Genomic DNA, 21,518 nt, shown 5'->3' on the forward strand with positions numbered 1-21,518 from the left:
CTAAAAATATCATTCAAATAATTTTTTAATATCAAAATTTTTCTTTTTATTCTAAAAATTCGCACATAAAAATATTCAAAAATTGAAAACTTGATCTCAAGCCTAGATTCATTATTCTATAGCCATAATAATTTATTTCTCATCCCAAATAATCATCTAAACATCAACAAATTAATTTATATTTTCAGATTTAACCAAAAAGCTACCCATAGGAATCTAGAAAAAAACTCAAAGGCCTCAAATTTTAATTCTATTAACAAAATAATACTTTAAAATATTTATTACACTGCCAATAATCTCAATAACTAGATTTACTCATAAAAAAATTATCCCTCTTTCAAACTCTAGGTTTCTCATAATCTGCAAATCAAAAACTTAAAGAAAAATCTAACTAAAAAAAATATTTGAGATACTTATATAGTCGTTGAATACTTAAAATTTCAACTAAAATATTTTATTAACACACACACACACACACACAAAATCCCTAAATATTTATCTAAATTACTCGCTTGCCCTTAATTAATTTTAGGTTAAATTTTTTAGAATGTTACACAAGCCAAATACAATATCAAATTATTGTTCTTTTTCTTTAATTAAAATATGCTAAATTAATTAATCTTTTAAAAATAAAGCAAGAAATATAATATAAATAAAAGTTTTTAAATAGATAGATATAAGAATAAATTATATTAATATAATTAATATATTATAAAGAATTGTAATAATTGTACAATACTTTTAGTTTTAAATAATAATTGTACATATTGAAATTATAATTAATATAAGTATAAATTATATTAATATAATTAATATATTTGATATATATTTTTAAAATAAAAATAATATATATGATATTCGGGACAGGACGAGACTTCCTGATGGTAATCCTGTGTCCTGTCTTGTCTCAAACCCCTTTCCCGTCCCATTCCACCCCGTAAAGTCTTGTCTTGATTGTTTTCAGGCTAGGATGAGACCCGTTTGATATTATCGGGACTAAATCAGGTCAATTGAAATGGGTACAAGTTGAACATCCTAAAATGCCATATCTATTACTATTGTAAAGAGTACAACATATATATATATATATATAAGGAGGAAGAAACAACCTAATAATGACTATTTATAATAATATCATGTCAAATAATATCTCTTAATAATGGCAAATGATATTTCTCAATAATGACATAATAAATACTAAAATATCCTTAGAATATTCTATATAACATCTACCTTCAAACTTAAAATGGTTTAACAGAGAGCAACTTGAGTTTGTCTAGCAGAAATTGAAAATAGCCTGAAAGAAAAGACTTCATAAACAAGTCTACTGGCTAATACTTGGTTCAAATTAGAACAAGTCAGACAGTGCCCTGAATAGCATGTTGTTGACTCAAGTGACAGTCAATCTTAATGTGTTTAGTTCACTTATAAAACATGTCATTGTGAACAATCTTGATCACAGCTTGATTGTCACAATAGATGTCTGTGAAGAAGCTTTGAGATGCTCCTAACTCATCAAGTAACCAATGGAGTCAAAATGATGTGTTTGGTTCACTTATGAAACATACCATTGTGAACAATCTTGATCACAGCTTGATTGTCATAATAGATGTCTATAGAGAAGCTTTGAGATGCTCCCAACTCATTAAGTAACCAATGGAGTCAAAGTACCTTAGTAGTCGTGTTTGCTAGTGCATGATATTCTTATTCAACACTAGAGTAAGAGGCTAATATTTGTGTCTTGCTTCTCCTAGTGATAAGGGAATGATTAAGGAAGATATATAAACTAGTTGTAGACCGTCAATAGTCATGATTACTGCCCTAATTGGCATCAGAGTAAGCTTATAGTGTAAGACATGAGCTAGCAGAGAAGTTAAGCCCATGATTTAGAGTGCTTTTGATATACCAAATGATTCGAAGAACTGCTGTATAATGTGTTGTTCGAGGCTTTGACATAAACTGTCTAATAAAGTAGACTGTATAAGTAATGCCAAGATGAGTCATGGTAAGATAGATGAGGCTCCCAACTAAGTGGGTGTAACGGGTTGGATTATCCAATAAGGTTTTATCAATAGAAGTATAATGAACATTTAGCTTAATAGGAATATTTTCAACCTTCTCATTAGAAGGGTGAGCTCTGGATATCAAATTAGTTGCATACTTGACTTGAGAGAGATATACCATCACTCCCATGGTAGACCTCAAGCTTAAGAAAATATTTCAATCTATCAAGATCCTTTATTTTAAATTGCTTTCCCAATTATGTCTTAAGCTTTTGGACTCTCATATCATTGCTGCCTGCGATAATCATGTCATCACCATGTAATAGCAATAGAACAATACCATAAGTGGTAGAGCGAACAAAAAAAGCTAACTCGTGAGGACTATAAGTAAAGCCCTTTTGACTCATAGTGTTATTAAACTTAGCAAACCATGCATGAGGAGCCTACTTGTCTTATGGATTCAAATACCTAGATGGAGGCTTCATATACATTTCTTCCTCTAGATTTTCATTTAGAAAGGAATTTTTAACATCCACATGATGAAGAGGCTAATGCTTAATAGCATTAGTGGATAAAAGGTTGAGAATAGAAGTCATACGGGTAACAGGTGTAAAAGTCTTCTCAAAATTGACACCATACTCCTGAATAAATTCTTGGGCCACCACTCAGGTCTTACATTAGTTCAAAGAACCATTAGAATAAGTCTTGTTCTTGTAGACCCATTAGTACCTAATAAGAGTTTTTCCAAGACAAAAATCAGTAAGATCCTAAGTATGTATTTTTTCTGGGGCCTATAATTCCTTATTCATATCTTACTACTAGAGGGAATCAAGAGAGGCTTCCTTAGTGCCCCATCTTGTACAAGGAATTGTTTTTTGTGGAAGTGAGAGTGAAAATAGAAGTGGGAGTGAAAATAAAAGTGGAAGTGAAAGTGAAAGTGAAAATAGAAGTGAAAGTGGGGTATAAAAGTATGTTTGGTATGCACATGAAAGTGGAATAAAAATTTTATTTAATATTGTATTTATATTTTAAAAAGACCAAAATACCCTTGAAAATAAAAAAACCCCGATTAAACCTTTAACACTTATGAAGCGAATGCCATTGCGTTGCATCGTTGGAGAAAATCATGGAAAATCATGAAAATATCATATGGAACTAGATCATGGAAAATCATTAGAGAAAAATCATGAAAAAACCTCATTGCTTTGCAACCCATATTTCATAAAACAAGATCTAAAAATAACATTCAAACATAGATTTGCAACTTATATTTGAACTCATTTGTGATAGTAAAGAAGAAGACAGAGCCATCATCATTCTATGTTTGACTGTAATTAAGCTATCGCTATTCATGAAATCCTAGCTAAAGCTTCGATCCGCCACCATTCGAGTCGATGTTAGAGCATTGATTCACATTAGGTAGGTATGTCAAATTTGAATTAGGTGAAGACATTGTTTGAGAAATTGAACCAAGTATTGCCATGCTTAGTAGAGGACTGTCACCACTCTTAAAAGTAGAAGGCTGTCGTCATAATTACTGTCAAAAGATTATCACCATCGCTAGTAAAGAGTCAGTGAAAGAATGGAAAGAACATGGAAGAGGGAAAGAGAAGGCAAAGTAAAAAGGTCTAAAATGGAAATAGAATCCAGTTCTATAGGTTTAGACAAGGAACCTACTTCCATTAATTTTGATGGAACTAGGTTCCATGGGGAACTGGCTTTCATTTTACCAAATAGACAAAAATATTAGTTTCACCTTTACTTTTCTCTTCCTAATTCCTTGTTGCCAAACGAGCCATAGACGATTTAAGTTCCTATAGCTAGAGAATAGTGGAAAAACAATGATAATTATTTAGATAAGAAGGAGGATTTCTTACACAAATGGGTTGAGAATTTGTGAATGATATAGACTCAGTAGGCATGACTTGTGCTAGAGGAGAAATAGGTGTGATAGTTGGCACATATGGAGAAATAAGCTCAGTAAAAGAGTTGGTACCTATGTCACTGGGAAAAAGATCAGCATAAATATTTGTAAAAATAAGAGGTGAAGAAAAAGATAGTGACAGGAGATCTATCAGAGATGAAAACTTAATATTTTCTCAAAAGACAATGTACCAAGAAATGTGAATATAATGAGAGAGAGGATTCCAACAATGATAACCTTCAAGCTTAGAATCATAACTAAGGAAACAACATACGTGAGAACAAGCTTGAAGATTGTTTGTTTGATGAGATGAAAGAAGAACAAAATGGGCAAGAGCAAAGACTTTCAAAAGACTATCGATGTAACATCTTGAATTTTAATCCTAGGAATTAATTGTTAATCAAAGGTAAATTAGTAATTAGTAAATTAATTGTGATTTGAGTGTTGAGTTAATGTTTTGTATTGTTTGGATGTTGTATTGATATGATTGAAGGGTAGAATGAAAATTCAAGGCATAACACACGAGCACAAGTGAGATTAGACTTATTGTGCCATGCACCAAGGCGGAAGCTGCTTGCGCCATGATGCATTATTCAGGGATCACTTAAAGATAACATGATCAGCTCGTGAAATTAGAAGAGAAATTGCTGGAAACGTATTTAGAGGGGAAGAGGAGTCTATCTCTGTTAGGGCAAGCCTTATTCAGCTCTTGGGAGCCTGCTTTAATTAGTAATTTATTGGGTAAGTATCGCACAATCCTAAGCTTCAATTCTACCCCATTTTCATTAAATTTCATCAGTTGAGAAATTAAATTGTGAAGTTTTAAGGTGTTGTAATCTAAAAGAAAGGTTTAAAATAGGCTATCGAATACAGAACTAAGATTTTATGACTAGTATGGAGTTGAATGGTTAAGTTTTGAGGATTTAGGCTCATTTAGCCTAATAAATTAGGTTAAATGGTGAAATTGGATGAATGAATGAATTAAGAGGTTATTATGGTTTTTAAATAGCCTATAGGGCTAATGACTATAAATAATGGACTAGTGGATTCAAAAAGTGTTAATTGAATCATTTCATGTGTTAAGGGATTCAGTTTAACTGAATTAGTGCTTTGTGAAGTGTTGAGAATTGACTGAGAGGTACTGTGTTATGTAGATTAAGCACATGTGAAGTTGCTTATGAGAATCTGCGCCCCTGGGAGCTTAATGTGATTAGTAATCTTTAATAGTAAATGTTAAAGGTAATTGAAATAACCTTTTTACTTATTTATTTTTAAATTGTTAACAAGTATTTTGATATAACTATGTGCATTGTGTTGTGAACTGATAGAGTAGTAGCATTATGAAAGAATATGCATGTAGGTGTGTGAGTATTGATTAAAATGAATTTGAGGTGGCATGTGTATTGACATACATTGCATTCGTGAGTATACCCTAAATTATAGTAGGGGGACACAACCTTACTATGAGGAGGTCCAAGAAGTCCTAATGATTTAGATCGTAAAGCTTGATTCCACCAAGACATACTTAGGAGAAGAATCCTGATGATCCAGAGTATAAAACTTGACTCTATCATGATGGACCTAGGATATAAAATTATCCACGAGGTTACCCTATACTGGGGTAAGGGGTTTGGGTCTTACTCTATATAAGGCTAAGAAGTCCTGATAATTCAAAGCGTAGATTTTAACTTTGCCGTGACAGACTTAAAAGACCACCCATACATGAAAAGGATTACCTAATCTGAGCAGTGGTATAGTGGGCCTTGTTCCTTATGATTGTAAAGTTCTGGTCTAAGCATAAAGATTACTCTGTTAGGTGAAACCAAGAATGCATTGCATGAGTATAACGAGATTGATGAGAATAAATTTTTGTATATGTATATGATATTATTTTTACTAACGCACATGCTACTTTATTACTTGTTTATGATTTTGCTTACTAACTAGTAATTAGGGTTACCTCTGAATTACTAGGACGTATGTCTCACTCCGTTACTTTTAACACAGGTGAAGAGAGCATGAGAAGGTCGAGATAGGAAGTGAGGAAAGAGTAGTCTTACTTGGTAGTAGTATGACTACCATTTGTATAAATGAATGTATAATGAGTTGTGATAGTAGAGTTGCCAACTATGATGCATAAATGATTGTGTATATGAATTGTGTTGTAAAAACCTTACTTGTATGTGTATATGATGTGCATCTTGCCAAGGGTGCCTCAATAGAGGGTAGGTAAGTAGACTTAGATGCCATTCAAGTAAGTATATGTTATGTATAACTTGTTCTACTTATTTATATGTGAATTGATGTGATGGTTATGTGTTGAATGTGAATTGTGTGTATATATATATATATATATATATGAGAACTTGATACAAATGGTGAAGCAAAGCCTTATTTAGAAGAGTTGAGTATGTTATGATTTTTGACCATATAGTGAGGTGGAGCTCTATATGTAAGAGTCAAATGGTTGAAAGTAAAACAAGTCTAATTATATATATGTGAATATGTGTTGTATGTATTTTTCTTTATAAGTCTACAATTGTGTAATATGGCATTGAGAGGCCAAAATGGGCAATGAATGTGATATATATGGTATGAGGCGTTAATCAGGTATATGTGGTCCTTTTAGACTTAGTTTAAGGCCTGAAGTGGTCTAATGGGACAATGAATGAGAATTGAGCATTTAAAGTGTAAGTTTTTCAAAGAAAAGTGGCTTTTTGCACTAGGGTGTTCAATTTTAGATTAGACCGTCAAATCGAGTTCAAACTTGTTCCATTAGCTAGTATATATTGTAAGTATCGGGTGGCGCTTTAATTACTCCAATCAAACATCAGATGTGAAAATGGAGCAAAGCAAAAGTTCATCTTCTGAACTGTCATATGAGCCGATGCAAACAAAAACAAAGAACGTTGCTCTGTACCATATGCTACGACGCATGTGGTACATACTGTAGCGCATGGTCCTTTTTCAAGGTTAAGAAATTGTGTCTTATTGAGTCATTTGATTGTGTTTGTGCTTCCACTAGCCCTCTTATTTAAATATATATTTTATGAAGTTGGGATCCCGTGATTTGAAAATAAATAAAGGGCTACTACTCTAATTTTGATTTTTTGATTGTGTGATTGGGAATGGTAAACTCTTGATTGAATTGGGACTTTATAATTGGGAGGATAATTATGGAGATGATCAAAAGGAAAAATGTTACCAATGATAGGAGATGCGAGTCAATGAATGCAAAAGATAGAGCTTAAGGCCACTTCACCCTAAAAACATTTAGGAGAAGAAGAGGGAATGAGTAATGCTCTAATAGAATCAAGAATATGATAGTGTTTATGTTCAGTACTACCATTCTATTGAGAAGTTTAGAAACAAGAATACTAAAAAATAGTGCCCTGAGAATCAAGAAAGTTGAATAATCTAGAGTCACGATATTTTAAAGTATTATCACAATGAAATTTTTTTAAAACTTTAAAATATTGAGTGTGAATCATGGTAACAAATTGATATAAAGTTTAGATAACTGAAGGTGAAGTTTTATCATATAGATCCAAGTAAAACAAGAAAAGTCATCAACAAAAATTACAAAATATTAAGATCCCCTTATAGAAGGAGTAGGTGCAAGACCTCAAATATTAGAATGTATCAAATCAAATGGAGAAGTAACAATAGAAACATTTTTTTTCAAAAAGATAAAGTAGGTTGTGTAGCAGTTTGATAAGAACTGCATTACAAAGATTGATTATAAACATAACCTAAAAGATCACTAGAAATTAAATATTGCAATTTACTCATAGAAGGGTAAACAAGACGATGATGCCATAAGTCAAGAGAGGAATCAGGAGACGAGGATGCAGAGGTAGTATATAATGTTGAAGGAGTAGCCCTAAGGGAGGTCTATTAAGGTGAGCTTAAACATATGAACAACTTTGCACCTAGTCCTAACAACTTGTCTCATATGAGAATCCATCATAACACAACTACATTTATTAAATAATGTCATAACCTATATCAACAAGTTATCTAACAAAAAGAAGGTTAAAACTAATGGTAGAAACAAAATATGTATCATGAGCAGATAGGGAAGGCAAGGAGATAGTATCAATATGACTGACATACATTTGAGAATTATCAACAATATGTATAGGATAGTCAGTAGAGTTAGGCATCATAGAGGAGGAGAAATCTGTCTGATTTGCCATATAATTGCAACAAACAGAGTCAAAATACCAAGTGAATTTACTAGGGGGAGTAGAAAAGGCAACAAATGGGTTATAGGAATGAGATGTAAGTGTGCACAGCAAAGTTTTAAGTTCAACTAAAGAGGATCCTAAAGTAGATTGAGCCTAAGTGCAACAGGGGAGGATCCTAAAGGAGTTTGAGCAATATCTCATTTTTCCAACTAAAAATAATAATTGCAATAATTTAAAGTAACTAAGGTAGATTGAGCAACTTTTAATTTCACCATTTTTAAGGAAAAGAACCTAAAAAGCATTAATAAAAAAATTTAAATATTACATAGTAGCACAAATCAGGGAACCAATTATAGGAGGTATACAAGGTCATGGTCCATAGAGGTTGTAGTGCGGACATAATAACTCTCACAAGAATGAATTTATGATCCAATCATTGAAAATGATGGATTGGATGTTATAAACCTGTTGACCAAATTTTAACCTAATCTAATGGTTAATGAACTCACAAATTTCAACCCAATTAATGAAAATAACAGATTGAATGTTATGAACCTACTGACCAAATTTCAGCCCGATCCAATGATTAACGAATTCACAAACTCCAATTTTTTGAGACTGCCCTGTAAAAAACGCAAAAATTACATTCTCTTTCTTCTCTCTCAAAAGGTTGCATATCAATATGAATATGATCCCCCAAACTTGTGACGGAGAATGGAAACACTGACAATGAAGGCACTGACTTTGGGTGTAAAAAAAATATTTTATGACTCTAGTATCATAAAAGCTATCATAGACAAGAGAGACTAAAGAAGATTGAAAAATACCATATCTATTACTATTGTGAAAAATGCAATATATACAGGAAAGAAGAAACAACCTAATAATAATTATTTATGACAATGTCATATCAAATAATATTTTTCAATAATGTCAAATGATATGTCTTAATAATGACATAATGAATAGTAAATATCATTAAAAATATTCCAGATAACAGGAAGGATAATCAAATTTCAATGAAAATTTTCACAATTTATTCAATGAAAATAAAATACAAATTCAACTTGGACTTGGAGTTAAATACATATCAGCTTGGTTGACTTTAGAATTTCTCCCAAAACAAAAAATTACAGACTATAGAAGAAATCAAAAGTTTCAAGTCCTAATCAATGATGGACCTAGATGAACTGCCGATGCCCCGGAAAGGGACCAAAATGCATCAGCCTTTTCGAACTAACAATTATCATTCTTGGAAACTTGAAGCCATTTGAAGTTCCCTATTGCTTAAAACGGTTCCGTTTACGTTGTTTAATCCTCAGAAGGACTGTCATATCATCGGCCTCTGCCTCATGCCGTTCTTCCTTTTTCCTGCATCCAAAGAATAGGGTACTGAGAAATCATATCAGAGCAAAGTTCACTTTGTACTTATCTAAATATTCATAACTCTAGCTCCTTATTGCTTTCACACGTCACAAGTAAAATCAAACCCCCCAACAAATAAAATATTTCTTTCTTTTCAATTCAATTGACAATAGTCATGCTGCTTTTGTAGCTTAATATTGTTTCTAAGGGGTGCATTGCTATTTTCTCGCCTTTACCTTGTGTCAATGACCTGGATCATGCTCCGTTCACAATTACTTCCATCTTAAAGTATCACACTCGTATGTTTAAGAATATCAATCATTCCGTCAGAATCCGAAGGGAAATAAATCAATGTTTCTTTCACTATTTGTAAACTGATAGGCACAGACTACTCATTTTCCCATGAAGCAAAAACACCATTTCAGGTTGGTACATTATTCTCGGAGAAAATTGTTGTACATCAGCAGCAAAGTGGTCAACTAATCTACTTTGCAGAAAGAAAAATGGCTTGTTGCTAACTTTTCAAGATGTACCTCTTCCAAATCACCTAAGTAATCCGGAGGGAGCAAAAAGAATCATTTTCTTGCTTCACCTGCAAGGATTGGCGTTGATGATCAACTCGGTGAAGCTGTGATGACAGTTGAAGCAAGTTAATAGTGGGGCCATCATGACGGGCTTTCATATTCACAGCATCTAACCCTTGAAAAATACCATCTGCGATTTCTATGTCCACCATTTCATTATTGTCTAATATCAACACAGGGCCAAGACGACCTCCATCAAAATGATTTGTTTCTGAAGGAAAACTACCTGACGCTGACACCCCACCTGTAGAAGCCTGGGAGCTTATTCCCATGACCTTTTCAGAGGCATGACTCAAGCTGTAGTGGCTGGGGCGACCCATGGGCATTGCTGATGAATGGCTTGATGAGTTCTGGAATTGAGATGACAGAAGAGAGAGAGCACAACCCGAGCCTGTAAGTCCCGATAATCCCTGAATGGTTGATGCTGTATCAAAAACATTAAAGTCATTACTTCCTAAGATGGTGTCTTGGTATGGTGATCGTGGCCCAGAATAACTATGTCCAAGAGCAAGCGGATACTGACTACTGTTCTCACAGAATATGCTTCCTGTAGTGGGCAGAGCACCAGTTTCATTCAGGAGCTGATATTGCTTTTCAGCATATGAAGGAAGCAGAGATCTTGATTGAGAACGCCCATTTGTGATAGGAGTAGCAGAGATATGTCTAAAATCACTGCCACCTTGGACCCTTATAGGTTTCCGCCAGTTATCAGTGCCATACTTCTCAGAATGCAAAACACCACTAGGAAGTATCTTTTGACAGATAAAAGATGCTCTTGTTAGCATGCTACCCTGGAATCTGCTATCTGCAAGAACCACAGACCTTTATATAACTTCAGAGCTAAAAATTTCATAAACAAAGAATATCTCCGTAACAACGAAAATTCATATATAAAAAATTGGTTATCATATCAGAACAATATTTAAAAACCGTTTGAAAAAAATAAAGCAGCTCAATAGTTGGTGACATGCCAAAATGAGTCTTAGACTTTAAGTAACAAAGGAAAACAGAGTATGAAGCTTAGATTCCAGACATTGCAAATAACACTAACTTGAATTTCCCAATTACCACTTCATACTAATTTTAGGAGCACACATAAATGTTTTAAAACTCGAAAAGTAGAAAAAAGCAATATCCCCTTGAATCTTACAAGGATTAGAAAACACAGTAACCAATGGAAACTCTCACGTCTCTTCAGCCTGTTTTCCTTTTCCTCAGAAAGAAAGTAGTTTGACAGGAAGCTAACACGTAACATGTGCATGTCAAATTGAGGTTAATAATGTGAAACAAAACCAGGAGTCAAAGTTAATCATATAATAGTTTTAATGCTAACAGTGATCGGGTAATGTTTTACCAAATGAATGTAATTAAATTCCCATGATTTAATCTAGTATTCAAAGATGACTAGATATAGAGAATAAAGATCGAATTTCTTCTGAGTTCACCCCACCATATTTGTCGGGCAAATCACTTATAGTTCAAACATATCATATGGCCTAATATTCCAACATAAATATTGTTGACACAAGAATCCTCTCGTTTATTCCTCAAAACTGACCATTGACAAAGGATAGACTATAAGTGACCACAAGGGAGAGTATTGATGAACAAAAACCATTCTGAAACAAAGGGGACTAGAGTATATCCTCAGATGTGTATCAAAATTTTATCCAGAGTAATTCAGCATGCAAAAGGCAGCACAACTGTCTAATTAGCAAATACCACCGGACATCAATATTTTTTCACCAAGAAACTACACTGAATAGAATGGGGTGCTATGATATGTATGATATGATAAAATTTACATCAAGGAAGCTTTAGGAATTTTCCAGAATTTCCCAGATGAGCTTCAGGGGGATCGAGTGGCAAATGAGCTACAGAATTTTCCAGAATCAACATTAAGAAGCTAATTCCAGTGGTCATAAATTTGAAAATGTGGAAATGAACTGAGAAAAGAAACCAGTTTTTGCAAGGCTTGCTGTCTTTTTGTCTCTATCACAACTCGGCATTCGTTCACATGAGACAAGAAAAATTATACACTTACAGAAATAATCTAATTTCAAACCTAAGAAGTACGGAATTACTGCAAATTCTGAGGATGACAAGTGCAAGAATGCATATGAATGTCCTGAGAGGCCCTAATAGGACTATGGGAGGAAAGATCTATTCCATTGTGATTTGATTTAGAAAAGATATATTAATACCATTATACGACGGAATTAACTTCCTTCCCTTTCCAGAGTGAGTACCCATTTGTGGCTTTCTACGACGCTCATTGTGGCCTGCAAGGCGTTTGCGACAGCTGCGCTTAACATCATCAAATTCAGCCAGCAAATGAAACCTGAATATATAGCTAACCATTTTAGCGGTGCTATAAAATCATAATAATATGGCTTTGTTTTCTAAAGCTTCTCTTTGTCAGAACGTCTGAACTCCAAAATTTAATAAGCAAGACGAAGTGCTAAAAAATAGATTCTATTTGAGAAGTAGAAATATCCAACAATGATTAGGTCAGGTTTGCTCCTGTAGCCAGCAGGGGGAGGCTAAATTCTTGGATGTTTGAAAACCACCCAAAAGAAAAGGGGGGAAAAAGTTGCATTCAATGACTTCCACAGTAATGATATATAATGGTGTGGGGCAGTGAGGGATAACAAGTTGGACAAGAAAATTTGAAAGGCGGAACATGAAAACAATAGCAGGCAAAGCTTTGAGATATTGACATGAGAAAAAGAACCTTTACAACGTCTAATTTAAGAGGTTAAATTTAGCTTTCCACGACATGAGAAAGGAGAAAAAGCTTTTGGGAGTCTTAAAACTAATTTTATGTATCAATCGGCAATCAAAAGGAGTTGAAAGGTGGAAGACTGAGAAATTGACCGACCTGCTACATTGTTGACAAAACCTCTGCTCTATGCCCTTCACTATGACTTTAGCAGTCTTGGAGTGAACCTCACAAACTTTATGCCTCTTGTGGTAGTCTTTAGAGGCGCTTAGATCCTTGTTGCAGCCATACACTTGGCAGTAAGCAGTCTGTGACTGAACCCCTGAAGTTCTCACTCTCCTGGGGGTCGTAGATGACTCTGATGAACACAAAAAGGGAATACCTTTGGGAAATGGCGATTCAATGACATTTCTTTGATCACCAACTCGTCCCAACTTCAAATCAACGAGGGAATCCCGGCCATTAGAATCAACCACAGAGTTTGAAAGCTTTGAAGCAGAGTCTTCACCTCCAGAAAATGAATTCGGATCATTCATAATACAGCCAAGCGGATCATTTAACAACTGTTTCCCCAACATTTCTGGAAATCCCAATTCCTCACAATCTTGACTCTCGAAATGTTGTTGAGCTGGGGCCAAAACGTTGCCGGAAAAACTAGGTTGAGTTTTGAATCCCCAACCCAGGAAGGAATTTTTACTTCTCGCAGGTGTATTGGAAGGTGGAAGTGTATTATTGGGCACAAAACCCTGTTCTTCAGAACTGTATCTCCAAGACTCCATTACATATGCAAGAATCAGAGTCCGAGGAAAAGTAAAGGACCCACTTCAATTGATTCAAGAATATTATGTCAACAGTACTGCTTTACCCAAAAGTTGATTTAGATTTGTATAAGCTTCAACGGAGCAGAAAGCTTGCAGGGAGTAACAATGAGTCTTAAGAGAGAGAGAGAGAGAGAGAAGCAAAGAAATTATCCGTCCTGAAGCCACAAGTGAGGGAACTTGCTTAATTCCTGAAAACAAGAAAGATTGAATAAAGGAAGAAAACCCATCACAAAGAGCTCAAAATCCAGAGAAGAAGACAGCGAAACAATAGGGAAAGAAAAAAAAAGGCAGAAGCACACGTGAAATGAATAAAGAAGCACCTGTGAAACGGTAAGCGAATATGCTCAACGGAAATAGGAATAACTAAAGACTGCGCGTGGACTTAAGCAGAGGACTGAATAGAAGCAAAAACTCAAATTCAGATACTGAATAAAAAGCCAAAGAGTAACCGAGTACAGGGAAACCGGAATTAGCCCAGAACACGAGGAAGAAATGGATTTAATACTCTAAACAGTGTAGTTGCAATAATGAGAGAGTGAGGGGGTTGAAGCAGAAGCGAGTGAAGGTGAGAGAGAATTTTCAGTGCGACCCAAACTCCATGGAAGGGAGAGATTTGTGGTTACTATATTTAGAGGCAGACAGGGGAGACTCTGTAGACCTTTCACTTGTGTCCGTTTGCTCCGATGCGCAAAAGACTTGACAAGACTGAACTAGTGTTACTCAAAATTTGGTTTCTTTCATACAAGAAGGAAAAAAAAAAAAAAGAGATTACGCCAACCGTAATTTGGTCTAATTTTACAGGAGTGAATCTGATTTATAAGACTGGAGAATTGATCCTGACGGTTTAATATTCATTTAATTTTTTTGTGGGAGGCAACAATTTATATTAACATGATAAATTTAATTAAAATAATAAAAATATTTATAATTATAAAAAATTCATAATAATTTTTAATAATAACAATAAATATTTTAATTACAATTTAAATTATTGAAATTCATAATTTCAATAATAATAACCTTCGACAAATTTTAACAACATGTCTAATTTACATTATACCAATAATTTAGCAACAATCTAAATTAAATTTATATTAAAAAAAGGTGAAATGTGAATAAAGGTAACACTGTGTTTAAATTTTAAACTATTCAAACATATTAAAAATAATTAAAATTATATTAAAACAATTTCATATCTAATTGAATCAAGTAGTTTGAGAACTTGGTCTCCTGTTCCATTTAATATGAGGAGTTAGTCTAATCTCTTTAGTTTCTTTGGTCCTACAAACCAATTTTTTTACCAAACTGAGTTTGTCCAAATTAGATTGGGTTGGACAGGACAATTAAACTTTCACACAAACCTAAAGCCATCTTTCAAGTATAAAAGGAAAAACATGAAATCATAACACAAAAAAATTGGGAAAATGACATTTAAAACTCTGAGAGTAATTTATCATAATAAGAATCTATTAATTTTGTATAGGATATTATTTTATAAAAATATGTATATATTATTGTTAAAAGTTTAACTTTAACTTGTTAAATTTAAAAAAAATAAAAAAAATAAATAAATTGAAGTTCAGCCTTTAAAAATACTTACATATTTTCACGAGACAACATTTAATATAAAATTAATGGATCTTTATTGTGATAATTTCTTTTAAGAGTGCTTTAAATGTCATTCTCCCAAATTTCATGCATGTTTTGAGAATGAAAGTTGTTCATTTAATATTTGATAATCAAATGATAAAGTATCAATGTTCTTAAAAATGTAGCTCACATCTTCATAATAAACCCCCAACTTTGCGGAAAAAGTTTGTTTGCGATATGGGTAAAAGAAGGCTCCGACAGTAATATTATGGGGTTAAATTCGATGTCCATATCATTCATAGAGGCAACGTTGACAAGCCTGGCCTCAAATTATATGCATGCAGGTGCGGCCATGCGGTTGTTAGAGCCTAAAATTATGATATAGCTTGATCGGCTAGTTGCTTAAACATATTTTTATAAATTTGAATTTAAAAAAAATAACATTTTTTAAAAAAATTGAGCTTTGAAACCCAACTTTAATAGGTTCTAAAAAAATAAGCTCGAGCCCGACTATCCCTTTAGATCTTTTTTTAATTTTAACTTTCAAAATATGTTTACACTTTAAAATATAATTTTTTATTATTTATTTTTAATTTTTTAATATTATAATTTGTATTTTTAAAAACTATGAAATATTATAATTGAAATTTTAATTTTTTTTTAAAATCCAAAAAATAAAAATAAAAAAAGTACTTATAGGCTTGACCTTGAGCTTGTTGAAAAATTGAGTTTAAGGGCCTATTTCTCACCTCTACGTGCACGGAGTGAGAAGGGTCAAAAGTGTCATTTTTATGTGATTGCCTATCTGGATTTCATATTTACTCATGAAATAATATTGAATTAGGAATTTAGAAGGTGTGAAAAAGGAAAGGGAAAATTGCATATAAATTTCATGCTGACTTATTTACAATTAAATCTTGTAAAATTTAAAAACTACAACTAAATTTTTTTTGGACCTAAATATAATTTAAAATTTGAATAAAAGGATAATAATGCCCCTATTAAACATATATATATTATATTAGTTAAATAATTTATAATTATAACTTCAACTATTTACAATTGTAACTTTACATATTCAATAATTAGTTTAACTATTGAATATGTGAAATTATAATTGTAAATAGTTAAAGTTATAGTTGTAAATTATTAATGAAGTTGTTGTAAATAATCAATTTTAAACTTTATTAGTAACGCATGATTGTTTAATTATTAAATATGAAAAGTTACAATTGTAAAAAATTAAAATTATAGCTATAAATTGTAGATGAAGCATTCGTAATTAAATTAATTATTTAATTAATGTAATATTTGTTTAATAGGAGTATAGTCTTATTATTTTTACAGTCTAATTTTAAATTATACTTAGGTCTTAAATGACCTGACTTTATGAGACTTATTTGTGAATAAGTCTGCTCCACGAGATTTTTATAAGGAAATATTCCTCGATTGATATGAAGCAACTAAATAAATATTACTCCCTTCATTTTATTATATTTAGCATTTAAAATTATTACATACAGATTAAAAAATATATAAAAATAGGATATATTTTATTAATTTTTTTCCTTCACTTTCATTTTAATAGTTTGTTGCCTCTAATACCATGCAAAAAGTAATAAAATATCACTTGAGAATAAAATAGTAAAAATATCATTAAATTTTACTTTTTCATGTCAGATTATAAAATATTTTTAAATAGAATTAACACGTATTAATAAAACTTATTAAATATATTTTATAATTTTATATTTTTAAATAAAAATATAAATTTTTAAAAATACCTTTCATTTAACACTTCATTCTTTTATCAAAGTTTAAATAGTTTAAAAAAATTAAAAAGAAAAAGAAAAATAACAGCACTGAATGTAAAAGCGGACTGTCGGTAGGCATGTGTCCACTTGCTATTGGCAGTGTGAGAGAGTAATCCTGTTAATTATTTGGAAGTTGCTTAGGCGTGTGTGAATAACTTCTTCCAGGACAGAGACCACATCTTTTGAAAACAAGGGCTGGAGAAAAAATGTCGGTCAACAAGCAAGAGTGAGAGAACCACTTTGCAAAACCTTCTCACTGAGATGGGTCAGTTTCAGCCAGAGGAGACCAGTGCGGAGGCAGTGAAGGTCATCTTGCATCGTTCGAGAGGATCCTTGTATCAGCCAGGTGAGCAGAACAAATTGATGTCCTTTTCTATAAATTCAGCAACTCCAAAGTCTTGAATCCTTGCGATTTCCTCTTTGAAGTTAACATAGGAAGCACCAGCCAGATGAAAAGAAAAGGTTGCTATCGCTTGAAGAAATCCTGCAACCCATGAATTGATTAAGATTTGCATTTGTGCTTTTCAGGTCAGGTGCTTGGGGATCCAGATTCGACCAGATACAAATTTCCTTCAAGAAGAGAAAAGTGTGGTGAATGGCTTTTATAGATTTACCTAGATCTGGGTTGATTCCTTGATGAATCATTGCATTTCTATGACTCCAAATAATCACTAATTTAACCAATATTTGACAATGAGTCCCATGCTGATGCTCTTTAAATTCTGCAAGCGATTCCCTGGAGCAAGTAAATCAAATTTGAAGGCAAGAACTTTAAACCATAAAGCCCTAGAGAGAGCACCTGAAGAAAAGGCGGGAATTGTTTCCTCAACTTGGCATCTAAATGGGCAATTGCTGACAGGAAATAAGTGATGCTTTTGAAGAATGTCATTCGAAGGATTAGCTTCATGAGGAAGCTTTCAAATGAAAACAATCTGTTTCATTGGAAGTGTGAGCTTCCAAATAGCACTACTCCCAAGGGTTGTAAGTTGCCCTTGATATTCAGAAGATAATATCATTTTGAAGCCATCCTTAGTGCTATACTTCCCAATGTTTTAATATTTTATTTATGAAAAAATATTAAAAAAATGATATAATGAAAAGGATAATATTAACAAAATTATCAATAAAGTTTTATTTTTTATAAAAATATCTTATGTTTTGATGAGATGTCAAATCTCTCTAAAATTATCACATAAGTTAGGTGGGAGGAAATATTTTAAAAGTCTAAAACAGTAGGAGTATATGACATGAAATAAATGTTTTCATAAAACGACAAATACAATGAAGAGTAGGTGGAGGCAAAGTTCATGTCTTTCAATCCAAACTCAAAGATTTTTATTTATTCATCACCCCCAAAATACTCCTGAATCGTGATATATTTTTCATGGCATCATTAGTAATGAAGACTCACCAACCAGGGCTATTTGTTTTATGGGAGTAGAAAAAATAATTAAATAAATATAAGATTTAGATTATTTAAGTGAAATCTTATAAGTTGGGTAAGTGTAAAAATCGTATTTGAACCCAAAACACACACACACAATAAGAGAATGGAAGGGGTGTATTTTGGATGGTGTGAGAAGGGCAAGAACGTGCATGCATTTTGAGATTTGATTGTCATGGAGGAAGAGCAAATAAGTGGTAAAAGGATGTGTTGGTAGTATAATGGTAATGATATGATGACAGTGAAAGTAAAATGTGGATTATGAAGACGAAAATTTGGGGAGGGACAGGTGTTGGGATCTAAAAGACAGGACGCCAGACTTTACGACTTGTGCTGACGCCGTGACATGACATGGACAACCCTCTCTCTCAATTATTGTCCTCCGTTTCCCACATTATATATATATATATATATATGACCACATAAATACGTGTTTGACACAGCTTAATTGTAATGGGTGAATTTCTTCATCGTGGGACAAGGGGCGCGTGATTGACACGGCGACAGAGAATGGAGGCCTCCTCCGCCTCTCCCACGCCTTCACTTCTCTATGTCTTTCAATAGTTTTCTTTCCACATGACATCACCAGCACATCTTAGACGATCATACCCTTATTATCTCCATTCATACATGCTACGCTAATTTATCTTCTTATATGATCCTTGTGTATATCTTTTTTTTTTTTGGTATAATCACCCATCCATCTCAGTATCTCTATGCTCACGGGGCTATGGCATTGCTAATCTCATTCAAATTCTATAAAATTTTACTTTAGGCTTCTTAGGGACCTTGTAATCACCAAAAAAAAAAAAAAACTTTTGATACCTTCCTTGATTTCATCCACCCTACTTGGATCCTAAATGTAATATTATCGTCAATTTCACCATTATTTTGTAGATTCAATCCCAAATTCTTAAACTTTTTGTGACTTGTGGCATTATCTCCATACATCTCGTCTCTTGTTAAAATTGCAATGCACGTATTTCATTATTCTAACTCAAGCAAAAGCTCTTCAATTTCAAATTTCACCTCCATATATAACTTCAATTTTTAGTTAACTTCTTCTCTTGACTTTGTGACAAGTGTGTTGCCTTACTTACAAAATAAAATTCTAAATAGGCCTTAAATGTAGCCTAGGGTGTAATCTAGGTCTTCTCCTTAAGAGCTAATCCAAATTGTTCAACAGGTTATTAAGGTGCATACGAGTTATCAAGAGTGATGATTTAAGTTCTTAACTAATCTAAAGTTGCTAACACTAATGCAAGCTAGAGTAAAAGTGTTGTTGCCCTAGTGAGATGAAGAAAATCCTAGAGATTATAGTGTTGGAGATGTCCTTGTCCATTTATGTAGTCTACTAATTAATCCTCCTTACTAGCTAATTATCCACCTAGATTCAATTAAACTTAAGTGAGTTAACCAGCCAACCTTGCCTAGTTCCACTAGATTAAGTGTACCTAGCCTTGGTTACTAGTTATAATAAGTCTCCTAGTATGTTCCTCTAATCCATTGTCTCGACCAAGCTATGAATTAGACTTAGAATGATTGCAAGATTATTCACTACCTAAGTTCTAGTCTAGAATCATTCCACAAGATCATGTAAGAACCAATTCAAGACAATTCAATTCAAGTTAACACAAGATTATGCATCAACTATGAAGAGGCTGAAATAATAGCATTAAACCAATTCAAATAAAGAAGAGTGAAACAAGTATTCTCATTCAAGTATTGACAAACTCAAATTTGAGAACCTTTATGTTTTCACAATATTACATGATAGTTTTCACAACATAGTCCATTTGGGCTCCTGGGCAAATTCAAATTTAAAGAATTCAACATGTGCAAAGTGCAAATTATAGATTCAGCATGAATTAATGTATTCAACATGATGTAAGGTTTCTTTAATCCATTTGCACTTCTTTAATTTTGGTTTCTTCAACCCAAACTCAAAAAAAGAATTGCAAAATGATGGGAACGATGCCTATTATGCAATAGCTTGTTGAATCCGATCATTTGAACTCTATTCCCTCCAAATATGCGCACCTTCGATGTTTGGAAGGTTCTCATGATTGATTTTTCCAAACTCAACTCTTGCAATCTTATGGATATGGTGAAAGCTCAAGGATACAGTGAATATACCACACCCTAAGGTAGAGTTAGTAATTAAGGCGATCCGAGCTTATTTAGGTTGGGTTTATTTGAATTTGGTTTATAATATCCTAACATATAGAAAAAACTCATTTAGCCAAACCCAACCTTAATTTCTCAGGATTTCAGGTTTATTTGAGTTATCTTAAATACTTGAGTTGTTAAATGTTATTTTATTTTATTTTTTATTTTTTTATCTAATTTCAATTTTTATTTTAAAAAATCAATATTTTCAATTTTTATATTATTTTATTAATAATAAAAAAGAATTTTGGACATTCGAACTAAGTCTACTTGGGTTCAAGCTTGACCAGAATTTTTTAGTGTTTATTCAAGTAGCTCGAATAAGCCCGGAGTAAAGTCCTTCAAACCTCTAAGCCTAATCTTAAAATTTTTTGAGTTTATTTGAATTAGTTCGTCAAGCTTGGTCTAAATTATTGCTTCTAAGACAACAATTCTAGCTGAAGGGAGAGAGGGAAGGGTGAGGAAGAAGACAAAGGAAGAGGAAGAGAGGATGAAGAAGATCAAAGTCTTACATCATCATTGATAAATTTTGGGAAGAATAAATGAATCATTTCATCCAAAAACATAATTATAACAACCGTATTTGGATTCTTAGAATAATTTCAGATTATATTAGAACTTATCTGCAATTTTGTTATTTCTGAGGCCTTAAGTGTGATCTTCTCCTTTTCTTTCTTGCGATGTAGAAACATGTCGAGGGAGCCCTGTTGACACTCCTCGTTAAGAGGCAGTAGTTTTTGACCAAATTAAAAGAGGAAAATTGCAAACTAAAGTGGCGCCAAGAGAACAGAGGAAAAAGTACACACGTATTTTCTTTATATGCCACTACATATCTTTTTCCACTCACCTAATCAATTACTTTTTGACTTACCTCCTCTATTATTTTTCTTCT

General features: G+C 32.9%; 1 protein-coding gene and 1 long non-coding RNA gene across 6 annotated transcripts; both read right to left on the minus strand.

Moving 5' to 3' along the window:
- Positions 1 to 9,111: 9,111 nt before the first annotated feature.
- Positions 9,112 to 14,289, minus strand: LOC129309320 (squamosa promoter-binding-like protein 6). 5 transcript variants are annotated; one of them, XM_054950861.1, is made up of 6 exons: positions 13,930 to 14,289; positions 12,948 to 13,797; positions 12,271 to 12,407; positions 10,590 to 10,871; positions 10,016 to 10,490; positions 9,112 to 9,488 (listed from the first exon to the last, which is right to left on the minus strand). In XM_054950861.1, the coding sequence occupies exons 2-5, from the start codon at positions 13,565 to 13,567 to the stop codon at positions 10,030 to 10,032; spliced, it is 1,500 nt and encodes a 499-aa protein (XP_054806836.1). In that variant the 5' UTR covers positions 13,568 to 13,797; positions 13,930 to 14,289; the 3' UTR covers positions 9,112 to 9,488; positions 10,016 to 10,029. The 5 variants fall into 5 exon arrangements, 4 of the variants coding, with proteins under 4 accessions (XP_054806836.1, XP_054806835.1, XP_054806832.1 ...); XR_008592893.1 differs by having other exon boundaries at positions 9,719 to 10,871; positions 13,930 to 14,288; XM_054950860.1 differs by having other exon boundaries at positions 10,075 to 10,871.
- A 3,068-nt stretch (positions 14,290 to 17,357) lies between these two features.
- Positions 17,358 to 17,934, minus strand: LOC129309321 (uncharacterized). Its single transcript, XR_008592894.1, has 3 exons — positions 17,813 to 17,934; positions 17,628 to 17,735; positions 17,358 to 17,497 (listed from the first exon to the last, which is right to left on the minus strand). It is a non-coding gene; the product is annotated as an uncharacterized LOC129309321 (long non-coding RNA).
- Between the last annotated feature and the right edge of the window lie 3,584 nt (positions 17,935 to 21,518).

This window comes from Prosopis cineraria, unplaced genomic scaffold, assembly GCF_029017545.1.
Source record: "Prosopis cineraria cultivar Desert tree isolate PC_DT_omini unplaced genomic scaffold, ASM2901754v1 PC4, whole genome shotgun sequence".
NCBI lineage: Eukaryota > Viridiplantae > Streptophyta > Magnoliopsida > Fabales > Fabaceae > Prosopis > Prosopis cineraria.